The 15,241-nt window shown below is 39.2% G+C and overlaps 2 protein-coding genes across 2 annotated transcripts; one reads left to right on the forward strand and one right to left on the reverse strand.

Moving 5' to 3' along the window:
- The first annotated feature begins 246 nt into the window (after positions 1 to 246).
- Positions 247 to 9,825, forward strand: LOC103981678 (ABC transporter G family member 28-like). Its single transcript, XM_065146311.1, has 14 exons — positions 247 to 573; positions 663 to 739; positions 1,675 to 1,947; positions 3,107 to 3,170; positions 3,271 to 3,417; positions 3,571 to 3,605; positions 5,184 to 5,257; positions 5,501 to 6,339; positions 6,640 to 6,936; positions 7,290 to 7,772; positions 7,864 to 8,012; positions 8,227 to 8,516; positions 8,610 to 8,734; positions 9,341 to 9,825. The coding sequence occupies exons 1-14, from the start codon at positions 317 to 319 to the stop codon at positions 9,495 to 9,497; spliced, it is 3,267 nt and encodes a 1,088-aa protein (XP_065002383.1). The 5' UTR covers positions 247 to 316; the 3' UTR covers positions 9,498 to 9,825.
- A 1,781-nt stretch (positions 9,826 to 11,606) lies between these two features.
- Positions 11,607 to 12,594, reverse strand: LOC103981246 (ethylene-response factor C3-like). The gene has a single exon (XM_009397900.3). The coding sequence runs from the start codon at positions 12,582 to 12,584 to the stop codon at positions 11,931 to 11,933; it is 654 nt and encodes a 217-aa protein (XP_009396175.2). The 5' UTR covers positions 12,585 to 12,594; the 3' UTR covers positions 11,607 to 11,930.
- Positions 12,595 to 15,241: the final 2,647 nt, after the last annotated feature.

Consider the following 15,241-nt stretch of genomic DNA (forward strand, 5'->3'; position numbering starts at 1 on the left):
TATGTCCAAGTCATTTAAAGACGACCATCTCCCTCCTCACTTCCCGCCCCGTTAGTAGCGACGGAATGCCCTCGCCATTCCTGGATTCGCGCCGTCTCTCTCTCCCCTCCGTTCCTTTCTCCTCCCCACCCCTCTCCACTCCACCACCACCACCACCACCAGCACCAGCACCACCACCTCCTCCTTCCCCTCTCGACAACCCTAAATTACCATTCCTACAGCCCACGTTGCCCAGTTCAACCCCTCCCCCCCCCCCCCCCAACCTGATCTCCTCTGGACATCGGCCTCCAACACTCCTTATCGCACGGATCCCGTGATGCTGGCCGCATGGTCCCGCCGGAGGCCGCGACCGGCCTCCAACATCACGTTCATCGTCATCATCGCCTCCACGGCGATCCTCCTTGGCCGCCTGCCCCTCGGGCAATGCCAGGATGACGATGACTATGACTACGGGAGCCAAGCCCAGGGCGCGTCCCCGTTGTTCGCCGGGGTCATCTACGACCGGATCATGAACCTCACGGGCAGCTTCGCCATGGAAATGGGCCAGCATCTGGATTTCTGCGTCCAGAACGCGTATGTTTGCTGGCGCTTCTTGTCTCGCTGGTTTGTTGGCTTTTTAGATGCAGGGGATTGATTCTCGAGGTGATGTTATTTGGTTCCAGGGATAAGGATTGGAATGAGGCGTTCAATTTCTCGTCGGATTTGAGTTTCTTGTCAAAATGCATGAAAGAGACTAATGGTATGAGCTCTTCTTGCTTTCTTTTCCTAGTACAACGCGTTCTTAACTCTGTTCATAATCATTTCAACATGAGCAATCATCTCGTCTATCGAACTCAAATTGCCTTGTGTAATCAAGCAATGAAGGTGAATTTCATGAAATACAAGCCAATCACGGAAGATTTGGGTGGAATAGCTGGCATTATTATGAGAAATTTGCATCTGAAAGCGCACAAACTCTATTGTGTACAAGGTTGATTATACAAAATTGGAATATGAAATTGTGGGCATCAGGCAAGTATGGTATTACTAAATTACTGATAGTTATCTAGTCTATAGTGTCAGAAACTTGGTACTCTGGCCTTTAAAAGGGAGCATTTTTTAGAAAATGTTAATATAAATGGCTAGGTAACACAGCAAAAAAGTTTTTCTGTAGGTTCAAGAATTTGCGAAAATAAAATAAAATTTTGTTTGTGTCTCTAAGCAAGACTTGAGTAGAATGGCCTGGGTTTGTTCCATCAGAGCCAAGATCAAATATCATGGTAATGAGCTTGCTGAGATGATATATACAGATTTTATAGGGTATGCACTTCTGGTTAGGGACAATTGGAACATACAAGTTTGTAGATTCAGTCCTTGCTAGCTGGAGCATAATTAATTGACTGAAGTTACGGTTGGTAAAGAGAAATGAAGGTGCATTAAGATGAATGTGACATTGGATGGCTCAGTGTATTATTATGATATACCTCTTAAAGTAAAGAATTTTTCATGGTGCATTCCCATAATCATTATTAAAGAAGTTGGGATGATAACTTTTCACTTTTATTTGAATGGATTTTTGTGTTTCTACAGCATATAGACAGACTAGAATCATCATATTTTACATCCATTTCCAGGTGGTATATAATTATATTATAATAGATAAATTTCTCATGCATTGTTTACTTGAATTGACAGGAGATCTTACTCGACGCTTATGCACGGCTGCAGAAACTAAGTTCTACTTTAGCAGCTTCTATGATAATGGTGGAAAAAAAAATTATCTAAGACCCAACAAGAATTGCAATCTGACATCATGGGTATCTGGATGTGAGCCAGGATGGGCTTGCAGTATTTCCGAAGACCAGAAAGTGAATCTTAAAGATTCCAAGGTTGTTCCTATGAGAAGTATCAACTGTCGCCCTTGTTGTGAGGGTTTCTTCTGTCCTCATGGTATCACTTGCATGATCCGTGAGTATCTTTATTTTCTCTCTTGGATTCAGATCTATGAATTTTACACTATCTGCAGTTTATGATCGTTATCATATGTCTGTTAAAGGTTTCAGAATCTTTCAAACAATTTCTCTATTCTTTACATAAATATACAATAGTACTGCAGAAAAATCAGATGTCTTATATGTTAAAAAGTTCCAAAATCATATGTGACATCTGCAATCTTTTTAGAATTTCTTTATTTCTGCTGCATTTCTTCCTGCCTGTTCTTTCCATATAAATATCAGACTTTTGTATCTGAAACATTTACAGTTTACCTGAGTTTCCTCATTTTTCAAGAATGGCTTCCTATCTTGAATAGTACCATATGAAGGATGTGGTCTCAACTCTCAATGTTGTTTACTGTTGGACAATGAGCTATCTCAAGTGCTGAAAAACCTGTACCAGAGCCTTTAGGTCCTAGCCAAAATCTAAGTTGCATAGATTGTTGAACGGTACTTGTTTCAATGTAGCAGTTGCATTAATGGACAGTATAGTTGTTACAATGGCACTATGCCTTGCAACGATTTCTCTTCATTTTAAGGTAAAACTGAGGGAATGCCTTCAGGTTCATTGCATCAGACGTTTTGACCTCCCCTAATATTTATGCTTCTTATAAGGATTTTATTATAGAACAGCATAAACTGATATGATTCCCTTCATATATGTCACTGCATTATGTTCTGAACAGGACAGCATTATTGAATCTCTCTCTTTTCTCAATTTGCAAGTCTATTGCTTTCTTAAAGAGTTATCAGCCAGTATGTATTTGTTTAAATTTCAAAAACGTGACATCTGAAATGTATCCTCTGGATGAGTTTCTCAAACACCATAAGGAAAGATTTTAGTTTATTTAACATGTTTAAGCAATAATGCAATTTTATGTCTGCTATAGGGTAAGTGCAAGAAATATTATCTCTCTCTCTTTAAAAAAAAAAGAAAAACAGAAAGAGAAAAGGAAAACAAGCCTTGGACTTTTTAACATAATTTAGCTGTGCTTCTGATTACTGTTTGCTTTTGATGTGCTCAAAAGGAATTTTTTTCTATTCTTTCTGTGTATATATATATTTACCTATTTCATTGAAATCCAGAATTGTTAAGAAATGTTGTTAATTTCATTTTCTTTAATAACCTGCAGCCTGCCCATTAGGTGCATATTGCCCACTTGGAAAACTGAACAAAACTACTGGGGTCTGTGATCCGTAAGTTTATCCTGATCTCCTAAAGTTACTTATTAATTTATATTTATACAATTGCTTAAATATTTTACCATATACATGTTAAAACTTAGGAAGATTTCAGGTACAATTATCAGCTACCTCCTGGACAGCCAAATCATACCTGTGGGAGTGCTGATATGTGGGCAGATGTTGGAACTAGTAGTGAAATATTTTGCCCAGCAGGATATTACTGTCCAAGCACCATACAGAAAATTTCTTGTAGTAGTGGGTATTGTTTCTCAAACCTACTTGTCTAATTTTCCTGTTCTCTTGCTATAAGTATCAGTTAAAAAATACTTATTTCCTCCAAGTCAATCATACCACACAATGTTATCCTTATTTTTTATTTATGCAACTAATATCCATTGAAATACTTCTTCAGATATTACTGCAGGAAGGGTTCTACTACTCAGACGAGTAAGTTCCTTTTAGTAGTTGGGTTCCCAGTAATTCCCTGACATATATTTCATTCTAAGATGTTAATATGAATCATGGATCAGAAACTTGGTAATGTTTAGTCTCTGTCTTGACTCTGTTGTTTCGTCACCAGTTGTGTTCTTTAATGCCAATGTCTTTGTTTCCACTGCAGTCCTCAGAATGCTGTTGTTGGTCCAGATTAAACATTTTAGTCATAAAAATGCTGTGATCATGTGCTAGATTGTGAAACAGTTTGCCATTATGTCATCTACTTTTGGGATTCCTGCCTGCATTATTCTTTCCAGATATTGTACCCTTAATCATCTATGTTTAGTTTTTTTCCCTAGTCCTTTCTATCACCTCAAGGTTACCCGTTACCTGCACCATGTTTATTGGAACTTCTGATTTCTGAATTCTTGATAAACATCAACCTGATCCTCCATTTTTCAATGATCTGATAAAATGATTACTCCATCCAATCTTTTCTAACCGAGATGGACTTAACACAGAATTATATGATAACAAATATTGTCATCTTTAGTCATTCTCCCATATATTTTGTTATAAATATCAAAACACTTTTATGTTTGCTAAGCACTAGTGACCTCATGCAACAAACTGTATGCAATTTCTTTCTGGTTTTTTTGTGCTTTTGACATAAATTATTCCCAACAATAAAACTTGTGTGTTTCCACTCTTTTTTATGCTTTTCTAAGCTTAGGAGACATTTTAGAGGATTGCTTCTTCATTGCATCAATTAATCTGAAGCTAGTAATGTAGATCTTCCAATCTGCAACTTGTCCTTTAAGATGAATGAAACTCGATAGGCTAGGAATTTGGAACCATGGATGAATTATGGTCCAACTGAATGTCAATTTTAAATTTCACTGAAATATTTTATAAAGCAACTTGTATTTGAATTCTGAATTATAGTCAACATCTTAATGTCAAAAAAAAAAAATTATAGTCTTAAAAAGATTTTGGTTGACATTTAAAATCCTATTTTCTTTTTTATAATAGTTGATAGGCCATGCAGAATGTAACTTTTCAAATGTAATGTTTGCCACCTAAATTGAGTGACTTTATGTTGCTGATTCAGACTTTTTTATTGGTTCCATTTGGAAGATGTTATTTGGTTTTTAGCAGCAAAACAGAATAGAAGGAGATAAAAGAGAAGAGGGAAAACAACCAACATTTCCATGGCCTGACTAATGATTTACATCAATGGTTTGCCAAGGTTTTTAAGTAAAGGAACAATTTATAACAATGTTCCAGGCCATACAATATGTGATTTCTCTATATCTCCAGAGGACTGGCCCTCCAACAGAACGTAGACATTAGAGAAACACTGAAATCATAGTAAAGGTCATTACTATCTTTAGAACTGCAAACCCAACAAGTTGTGTTCTTTTCTATGACATAATCTTTGTATAATACCAATATTGTTTGCATATCTACAACAATATTGTGTGCTGCCTTTTAATCTTCTGAGAAGTTAAGCCTGGACATAATTTTTCTTTTGAATTTGTATAAAATCGTGCAGGCATTTCTTTCATTGAAATTATTATGCATTTGCAGGATGCTTTCAGAAAAGCTCTTGTCCACCAAATTCTGCCAATCAAGATATTACAATATTTGGTGCCTTGTTGATGGTGAGCCTTCCCTCGTACTAAATTCTCCTGTTCATGTTGTTTATCAAAGTTGAACCCTCGAGACCACCTTTGAACATTAGCTTAATCTGCTTTACATAAAGATGGCAATTATTGGTTTTAGCATTCCTTGGAAAACTTGTTACTGTACTCAGTATAGATCCATATCTACAGTTGCTACGGCCTGAAGGTTTTGCAAGTGCATGTGGCATGGATGGCACTAACCTTCTCTGACAATACCTGTAGGTTGCGTTGAGTCTGCTGCTGTTAATTATCTATAACTTCTCTGGCCAAATCCTCACCAGCCGGGAAAGAAAACAAGCAAAATCTAGGGAAGCTGCCGCAAGACATGCAAGAGAGACTGTCCAAGCTCGTGAAAGGTGGAAAACAGCCAAAGATGTTGCTAAGAAACATGCAGTTGGCTTACAGACACAGTTGTCTCGCACATTCTCTCGTAAAAAGTCTGTTCGACAAGATCCTCCCAAGGGTCTCGGCCAACCTTCAAATAAGGAACCAAGTAACCTTACCAAGATGATGCAATCGCTCGAGGAGAATCCTGATACTTACGAAGGCTTCCACGTCGAAATAGGGGACAAGAACCTAAAGAAGAACATGCCCAAAGGTAAACAGATGCACACGCGCAGCCAAATCTTCAAGTATGCATATGGTCAGATAGAGAAGGAAAAAGCCATGCAACAGCAGAACAAAAACTTGACCTTTTCCGGAGTGATTTCCATGGCCACTGACACCGATATAAGAACCAGGCCCATGATCGAGGTTGCTTTCAAGGACCTCACGCTGACCTTGAAAGGGAGCAAGAAGAAACTCCTGAGGTCTGTAACAGGAAAACTTATGCCTGGTCGTGTGGCTGCAGTGATGGGCCCATCTGGTGCTGGTAAAACCACTTTTCTGAATGCTTTGGCTGGAAAGGCAACAGGATGTGCTACTTCAGGTCTTGTGCTCATCAATGGGAAAGCAGAACCCATACGCTCATATAAAAAGATCATTGGTTTTGTGCCACAGGATGATATTGTTCATGGAAATTTGACGGTGGAGGAGAATCTTTGGTTCAGTGCTAGATGCAGGTGAGAAGAGACTTTCAACATAGTTTTCGACAAGCATTCTCTCATTTCTCATCTAGTGTTTTTAGGATTTATACTGCTCATTAAGATTAAAAAAAATCCAGCAATTTTAATAGTATAGACTTCGTTTTTCGTAAGTTCAGATCATCCTAGGCATAGCTCAAAGATAGAAATTTAGATATGTACAACAAGTCCTGCAGCCTGCTTGTGCAGTGGCAAGTGACAGAGAGCCTCGTTTCAATTTCACTGTTCAGATGGATACTTTTTACATGATATTAACTCTTCTCTTCTCATGTGTTGCAGACTTTCAGCAGAGATGTCTAAGCCTGATAAAGTTTTAGTTGTTGAGAGAGTTATCGAGTCTTTAGGCCTACAGGCAGTGAGGGACTCGCTGGTGGGGACTGTAGAGAAACGTGGTATCTCTGGCGGGCAAAGAAAAAGAGTAAATGTTGGTCTGGAGATGGTGATGGAACCCTCTCTTTTGATTTTGGACGAACCAACATCTGGTTTGGACAGTTCTTCATCTCAGTTGCTTCTTCGAGCTCTGCGCCGGGAGGCCCTTGAAGGGGTAAACATCTGCATGGTTGTTCACCAACCCAGGTTGGTTTAGTTAGTATTCATGTGTTTTCTGCTAAAAATGTGTTTGTGTTGCTTGTTCTCCACTTAATATGCCACACATTCTACTGACCTTCAGTTAAGCGTACAATTGCCTTCATCCCTTTTTCTGCATATGCATGAAGTTGTACAACTTCAAAACGCAAACTGACCTTTAAATTTCTATTTTCTTGCATGATAGATCTCATTCGTACAAACTATAAGCTCAGCACATCGGTTCCTGCACAAAGCATAACTTGCAAATGTTCAAAGCAATTTCTATATCTATTGCTTGCAGAAGTAAATGTATCACTGCTCCGTAGAAATGAATAACTCAGTGCAATTTTCTTCTGATTCAGCTATTCGTTGTTCAAGATGTTTGATGACTTGATACTTCTAGCAAAAGGAGGGCTGACAGTATACCACGGATCAGTGAAGAAAGTGGAAGAATACTTTGCAGGGCTGGGGATTAATGTCCCCGAGCGCGTGAACCCTCCTGATTACTTCATTGATATTTTAGAAGGGATAGTGAAGCCAAGCACAAGTACAGGTGTGAATTATAAGGAGCTGCCGCTGCGATGGATGTTGCACAATGGGTACGAAGTGCCCCGAGATATGCTACAGGATGCTGGTGACATCGATGCATCAGTGAGGGGAGGTGGATCAAGTCCTGCTACCACTGGCTCTGAGACACAATCGATTGCTGGAGAAGTATGGGATAATGTGAAGGATATCGTAGGACAAAAGCGAGATGAGTACGAGTACAATTTCTCTAAATCCAAAGATTTGTCCAACCGCGGAACTCCCGGTGTTCTCAGGCAATACAAGTATTTCTTGGGAAGGTAACTTTACAGCTTAGGTGTCTCAAAAGTGAAACTTGTTCATCTTCTTTTACTGAGCTTTCGAATTTGATGCGTAACTCTTCATGTTCAGGGTTGGCAAGCAACGTCTTAGGGAGGCCAGAATACAAGGAGTTGACTTTCTTATCTTATGTCTTGCTGGTGTGTGCTTAGGAACACTTGCGAAAGTGAGTGATGAAACATTTGGTGCACTGGGTTACACTTACACCGTCATTGCCGTTTGTAAGTCGGAGATTGCGTAATTTCAAACGTTTGCTTCATGAGTTTACATCGTGTGTTATTTAATACAACTCATTGTTGATAACAAATGCATGCTAAGATCATGACATCTCAGTTATATTTTTTTGATGTCATCTTGTACATTGCGATTCATGTAGCATCTGGAGCAAAAAGTTTATACTTCCTTCTATGACCAATAATTACTGTTAAATTGCAGCTCTTTTGTGCAAGATTGGAGCACTGAGATCATTTTCACTAGAAAGGTTGCAATATTTGAGAGAAAGAGCTTCTGGCATGAGTTCGCTGGCTTATTTTCTAGCAAGAGATACAATCGATCATTTCAATACGATAATCAAGCCAATAGTTTATCTCTCTATGTTCTACTTCTTCAACAATCCCAGGTCTTCCATCTTAGATAACTACATCATCTTGGTCGGACTTGTTTATTGTGTAACCGGAATCGCATATGCTTTTGCAATGTTCTTCCAGCCAGGTTCAGCACAATTGGTGTGTGTTCCATTACAGAATCAATACCATTTGGACTTGCCCTTTCTCGTTCATATCATTTTGTGTCACTAACATTCGTGTTTCATGTTGCAGTGGTCGGTGCTACTTCCTGTTGTTTTAACTCTCCTAGCAACTCAGCAGAAGACTTCAAAATTCTTGGCAAATTTATGCTATACAAAGTGGGCTCTGGAAGCATTTGTAATTGCAAATGCTGAAAGGTATGGTTAAACAACCATTGCATTTCTAACCCATCTATGTTAATAGAGCATATGAGTTATTCCCATTGACAGGATGTGCTTGTTGACAGCTTAAACCTGGCAACTTTGATGTGTTTGTTAGCTTAAATACAGCGCTTAAGTTGTTTCTTGGGATTTAGTAGTACTAAGAGTTACAATTTCATGCATTTTATTTGTAAACATCAGCATAAACATAACTTTGGCCTTTGAATCATGCTCGAGTTCAGCTGTCTAACGTGCCATCATCTGAAGCTAAAGCTTATATATATATGAGCTCTCGGCACGCAAAATGGCACCCCGTTTCTGTTGCTGATTGCTTTATATGCCTGGAATGCGGCTCTTGTATTAGCCCCATGAGCTAATTTTTTGTCGGACAACAATATTGATTAAGATATATTTCTTTTGATAATGTGAACTTCAGTTGCGGTTCTTCACCTGTACATCAAGTAGCACCCATACTAGTACTTAACACTCTGCTTTCTGTTTTACTCATCTCATCATTCCGGAAAGAAAACAAGAATAAAGCACTTGAAACACAAGAGAAATCTATTGATATGCTCGCTTTGATACCGTCACTGTCTGTTTCAGGTATTCTGGAGTGTGGCTGGTGACTCGGTGCGGTTCTCTCATAAAGAACGGCTACAACATCGGTGACTGGTGGCTGTGTATAGTGGTCCTAGTTATCAACGGCGTAGTTTTCCGCTGCATTGCCTTGTTTTGCATGGTGACATTCCAAAAGAACTGAGACATATGCTTAGTTTTGTCCATACAAGCCACAATCAATTTTGGTGCGCTTTCTTGGACCGGGAAATGTACAAACACACATGAACAGATCTCCAAGGGAGTCCTACCTTTTTACCCACTCCAGCACGTCCTTAACAAGGATTTAGAACAGTGTCAAAACATATTTCCTATTTGTCTCACTTCAAGAATCCTGTACAAGGATGGATTGTCATTCAGAACAGCTGGGGTACTGTATGTAATGTCTAAAACATGTGAGGAAGCAAGCAGTGATTTGTGTAACACCATTCCGTGGCTGGTCTTCACCTCCCACCCCATTGTATAAAGTGATCATTGTGCCTCCTTAAATTGCAAACATGTGGTTCTGAAGACAACCTGAGACAATTGTACAGGTGAAGGCTAAGCATGTTTGTAAGGGTTGGAAGGGACCGCGGAAGAGTTATTCTAATTTTAATTTATTTTGGTCCTACCAACTATGTCGTGTTTAATTATTTTTATTCAACAAAGATAGATAATTGAGATCATAAGGGACAGGTTCAGGAAATCCCACCTGCATACGGCATTGATCTCAATGTGAGGCCCTAAACAATGCTATCTCAGGCCTACATCTCCACCCAAAATTAAAGGAAGAGTCAATGGTCTTAAAACTTGACTTCATCATGCATCTTGACCACTATGATTATGGTTCACATAATATTCCTGACATTTTAGAGCCACATGTGATGTCGACATGACCTCATGTATATAATATTAAAACTACAGCCACATGTATGTATGTATATATATATATATATATATAAACAATATTTATGTATGAAAGAAGAATTAAAAATAGAAATAAAAAACACTCGTATATTGCTAAGAATTGACGAAAGTTGGATGGCACATGTTGGATTATATCCACAACTTAGTAAAATTTTAGATTGAATTGATATCTATCTTGACCAATTCATTCTCTCTCTCTCTCTCCGTGTATATATAAGCATTGCATCAAGAACAATAGAGCAATCATAAGATGTGATGTCCACCATGGTTGGAATAAGTTCCAGGAAGGAACAATGACAATAACAACTCAGGACCAAGTCATAAATGGATTGCGATGTGACCCATGCGTATTTGTCTTCATCACAGGAAGTGCAATTCCCCTTCGTTCTTTCATGTTGAATATTGCCACCTACAGACACATCATTGTCAGATTAGTTCTGCTTAAAGTTGAGTCCAAGGATATCATGCATGTCAGTATATCCTAAATTTAGATCATAGAGATCTGAGAAAATATTTTTATTTTGACCACAAACTTGCCACAGAAAAGATTGATCTATTTGTAAGGGAAAGCAAAAAAAGGGGGGGGGGATCAAACTGCAGTCCAAGTCATTTCTGATGGCCAGCTTGGTAGCCTACAAAAGAGCAACCAAATGATGATCCAAGTTATTCAATCTTGTTTCTATTTTGCTCATTTTTCTCTCTAGTGCTTTCCTGGTAGCATAAAATTCTATTTTTGTAAAACAAAGGAAAATTTTGTGAACCATTGAGTTGTTTCTATCACTAGATTTTCTAACTACTGCATGCAAAATAATGAGATTTTCTAAACTCCACATGGGAAGGAAGAGAGAACTTCTATTTCATTTTCTCTTTCCATCAATCAATCAGCTGCTGATCTATTGATTTATTATATATCTCAAAATAAGGTTCAACTAAAGGAAAATTTGGGAAAGCACTCTGTAGATGATGTGATATTTCTTTGTAAACTGATAGAAAATTTCAGAACAGAGCTGAAAGTTCCACTACACCCACTGACACACAACACCATGATGCAAGAGAAGGTTGTATACAATTGCACCAGCTGGATCTTAGCTGCTAGTAAACTGTAGGATTGTCAAAGCTGGATCATGTTCGAACTTTAATATGTCTATGATCAATGTGTGGGTGATGTATTTTTTGAACAGCCCCTTTTTAATTGTGCTATCCTATCTACTATATATGTATATATATTTCTTGAACAGCCACTGTTATATACGTATATAATATATGGGATGGGCACATCGTTTCCTCCAGTAAATATGATCTCTGTCTCACTCCCATATCTCAGATGGTTTCAGATCAACTCTTCCAATACAAATAATATGAGCCGTAAACTCAGTTGGACAGAGTCTAGCAATACATGGAGCTCATCGAAAAAAGGCAACATGACATCCTCTTTTGGCATAGCCTACCTTTTGACATTGGTAATCTGAGCATGTATCTTAAATTGAGAGAAAGAGAGACGATCTTTGCTCGTTGTGTAGGCCACATGATGATGCAGCCATGGTTTACTATACAGTGAAGCATCAAGAAAGAAGATGGATCCAGATTTTATGGGAATGAGCAAATCATTAGACTTGTGAAGCTGTTTGTCATCACAAAGAACAAGCTACAGGAAAGCAAAACCATTGGATGATCACCAAGGACTTGCAGGTTCTGACAGTCTCAAGAGTTCCTCCAAGTACTCTGCTCCCAAGTCCTCCAAGACCACAACACTCTCCCTTACCTTGCCCCCTGACCTCCTCCTCTTCCTGATGCAGTGCCTCTTCTTCAGTGCCAGAACCGGGGAACACCCATCCACCCCCAGCTCGAGGTCCCGCAGCGACGCCCGCACACGCTCGGCCGGGAAATTGAGCACCGCCGCCGTCCCCCTCATCGCCAATGCCGCCTGGTCGTAGGCCAAGGCGGCCGCCTCCGCGTCGTCGAACGTGCCCAGCCACACTCTCACCCCCTGCCGCGTCGAGTCCCTGATCTCCGCCGCGAACTTCCCCCACGGCCGCTTCCGCACCCCTCTGTAGCTCTTCTCGCTCCCCGGGGGCTCCGCCGTCACGCTCGACCCGACCTCTTCTGCCGCCATGGTATAGTTAGACACGTCGGGAGCATCGATGAGCATGTCCAGCAAGAGCATCTCATCGGCGTCGTTCACGTCGAAGGGAAGCGGTTGGTCGAGGCGGGAGCACGGGGCAGGCTCCGGGGATTCGGGTGTGGAGGCGGCCGAGGATTCGGAGCAGCGGAAGTAGAGGTTTGGAGAATCCATCGACGGAGAAACAGGCTTCTCCTTGCTCGGCATAAGAGCCTCAGAATCCCCGGCTGTTTATACCGGTCAGGGTGTCTGGGTGGATAATTCCATTGGCCGAGACGTGATAGGGAGGGTGGGTTCCGGAGGCTTCGAATGGCACATGCGTCTTTGACCTGCGGCGGCTGGGTCAATGGATCATAGGAAATCATCAGCGTGCGGTCATGGCTTCGGTATGGATTGTACCTATTAGGTGTCCCGAACACGTGTCGCTCTAATGCCTGCGTGTAACGTTGTTTGGCGTCGTGGTGCGGTAACAGAGCCTCCCATTGGCCAAGGTAACTGGGCCCCACCTAAGTGAGGGATAGCGGCGGAGCAAACATTTTGCCTTTTGATATGAATGCAGAAAAATTAAATACTCAAATTGAATCCAAAAAACCTACAAATTTAACCAAAATTAGGCACGAATATATATATATATATATATATATATATATATATATATTATTGAATTATTGAATTATTTTACATTATATAAAAATAATTCTCGAACAATTAATGATAAACTACGATGCAAATATTTGGTATTTATATTCAATTCAATCGGAAATGTGGTTCGAATTAATTGCTCCGAAAATATATCAGCTCATTTTTCGTATCGTAGTTAAGATCGATTCATTATTGCTTACCTACTACTCTATAAATGAGAAATAATTAGATAATCTAAAACGATTATTAAAAGGTTCCATACACAATCAACCACATGATTGAAGCATCAAATAAAGTACTTAACAAATAAGAATATAACTAAAGTGATAAATTTAAGTCGATCATAATAATAATAATAATAATAATAATAACATTGGAGGGGTATAAATGCTATTTTATGATTTGGAATGCAAATATCATATCCAAATTTCTATAAATATTTGTCTCTAACCATCCATCTAACAATTCAATTAAGAAAAACCAAGTTTTGTTGTTATTTTGTTTATGAACAAAGAGGTTACTAATATAAAAAGGAGTACTTGTCAGCGTCTGCCGTGGCGTCGCCGGCGGCGTATATAGATACGGTGGGGTCACTTCGAATCCGTAGCAAAATCCAAAGGCGTCGTCGTGTCCACTGGAGCGATTCACTGAATCTAACACAACGAATAGCCAACATAAGAGAGGCGAACGTGAATTCAGATACCCACGCTGCCAATTGCATTGCACGCTGTCCCACACAGCCTTCGTTTTTATTGGTCTGTTGATGTATTGTGGTAATGCTTGTGGAGTTACCTCGGGACTGATTAGCTTATACTTACGAAGAAACCCACGAGTGTATTTTTAATCCTATGAGAGATGATGATATATGATTAATCACATGTGATCGATTACTGTGCACTAAGAGGGAGGGTTGAATTAGTATAGCGAAAAAAACTATTTTGATTTAAAAAATCTTCGTTTCGATTAAATCCGATTCCGACAAAAATCGTTTCGTAAAGATATTAACTTGAAAGTGTATGAGAGCATAGTGAAAGCAGTAAGAAAATAAGTAATTTGTAGGAAAGGTAAATTTCTCAAAACGAAATACAAACTAGATTTTTATAGTGGTTTGATCGTCATGACCTATATCCACTCCACTAATTCCTCTAAACCACCAACATCTACTAATTAACTTTCTTTAATGGGTAAAGATCAACTTGCTAGTCATAGATACCCAGCAAGCCAATCACGTGAGTGATGACACGTGTGACTTGACACATAATCTTTTTGCTTATTATATTTTATCATTTATTACTTTATATTGACTATTGTATATATATATATATATATATATATATATATATATATATATATATATATATATATATATATATATATATATATATATATATATATATATATATATTGTGATGTCCTTGCATAATGAGAATCAGATCGTAATGAGATCATAATGATAAAACCGATTCACTTTTAAACACAGATCCTAAACAATCCTGGTCGTAGGTTACTCGAGAGAGATATCGAGATAAGTAGATAAACCAGTGTGTTGTATATACATCTATACGATGGATGTAGCTGATATCATAGCTGTTCGTGTGAGAACACTAGGGATATAGTACGGGTGCTCATTGGAGAATGAGTTCGTTGATTGATCTGCTTACGGAATGCTGGATGGTTGATGATGCCTTATTGTCAATTTTGTAGTCCTAGTGGTGTATCTGGTCCTTAGACTTGAGACACTAAGGATGTCTTGTATGAGTGCTCCATTCTTTGATACCGGACTTATATGTTTGAATGTCCCAGATCTAGTACAACCGGTCATTTGGAGTAGCAGTCGACCTTATAAGGGCTATTGAGCATCAATAGAGGATCATCCACTCTCGACGTCATGAGAGGAATATCTCATGTGTTCTTGCTTAGACAAATCCCTGGCCAAGGTCATTCAGATTGAGAGAGAAAGAGTTCTCTGGGAGAATCCAATTAAAGCAAGACTCGAGTAGAAATCGTATTGGTCTGACAACACCATATCCGGTATACGGTCTCTAGGATATTATACGGATGAGGGACTATAGGTACACAGTTATCGAGGACAGACATATCTAATGGATTGGATTCTCATGTATCGTCTAGTGACTACGACGTAGTGGCCTAGTACATCCGTAGTCGATGAGTCGAGTGAATTATTATGGAGATAATAATTCACTGAGCCAGAAGGAGTTCTG

The sequence above is a fragment of the Musa acuminata genome, chromosome BXJ3-4 (genome assembly GCF_036884655.1).
Source record: "Musa acuminata AAA Group cultivar baxijiao chromosome BXJ3-4, Cavendish_Baxijiao_AAA, whole genome shotgun sequence".
NCBI classification, from domain to species: Eukaryota; Viridiplantae; Streptophyta; class Magnoliopsida; order Zingiberales; family Musaceae; genus Musa; species Musa acuminata.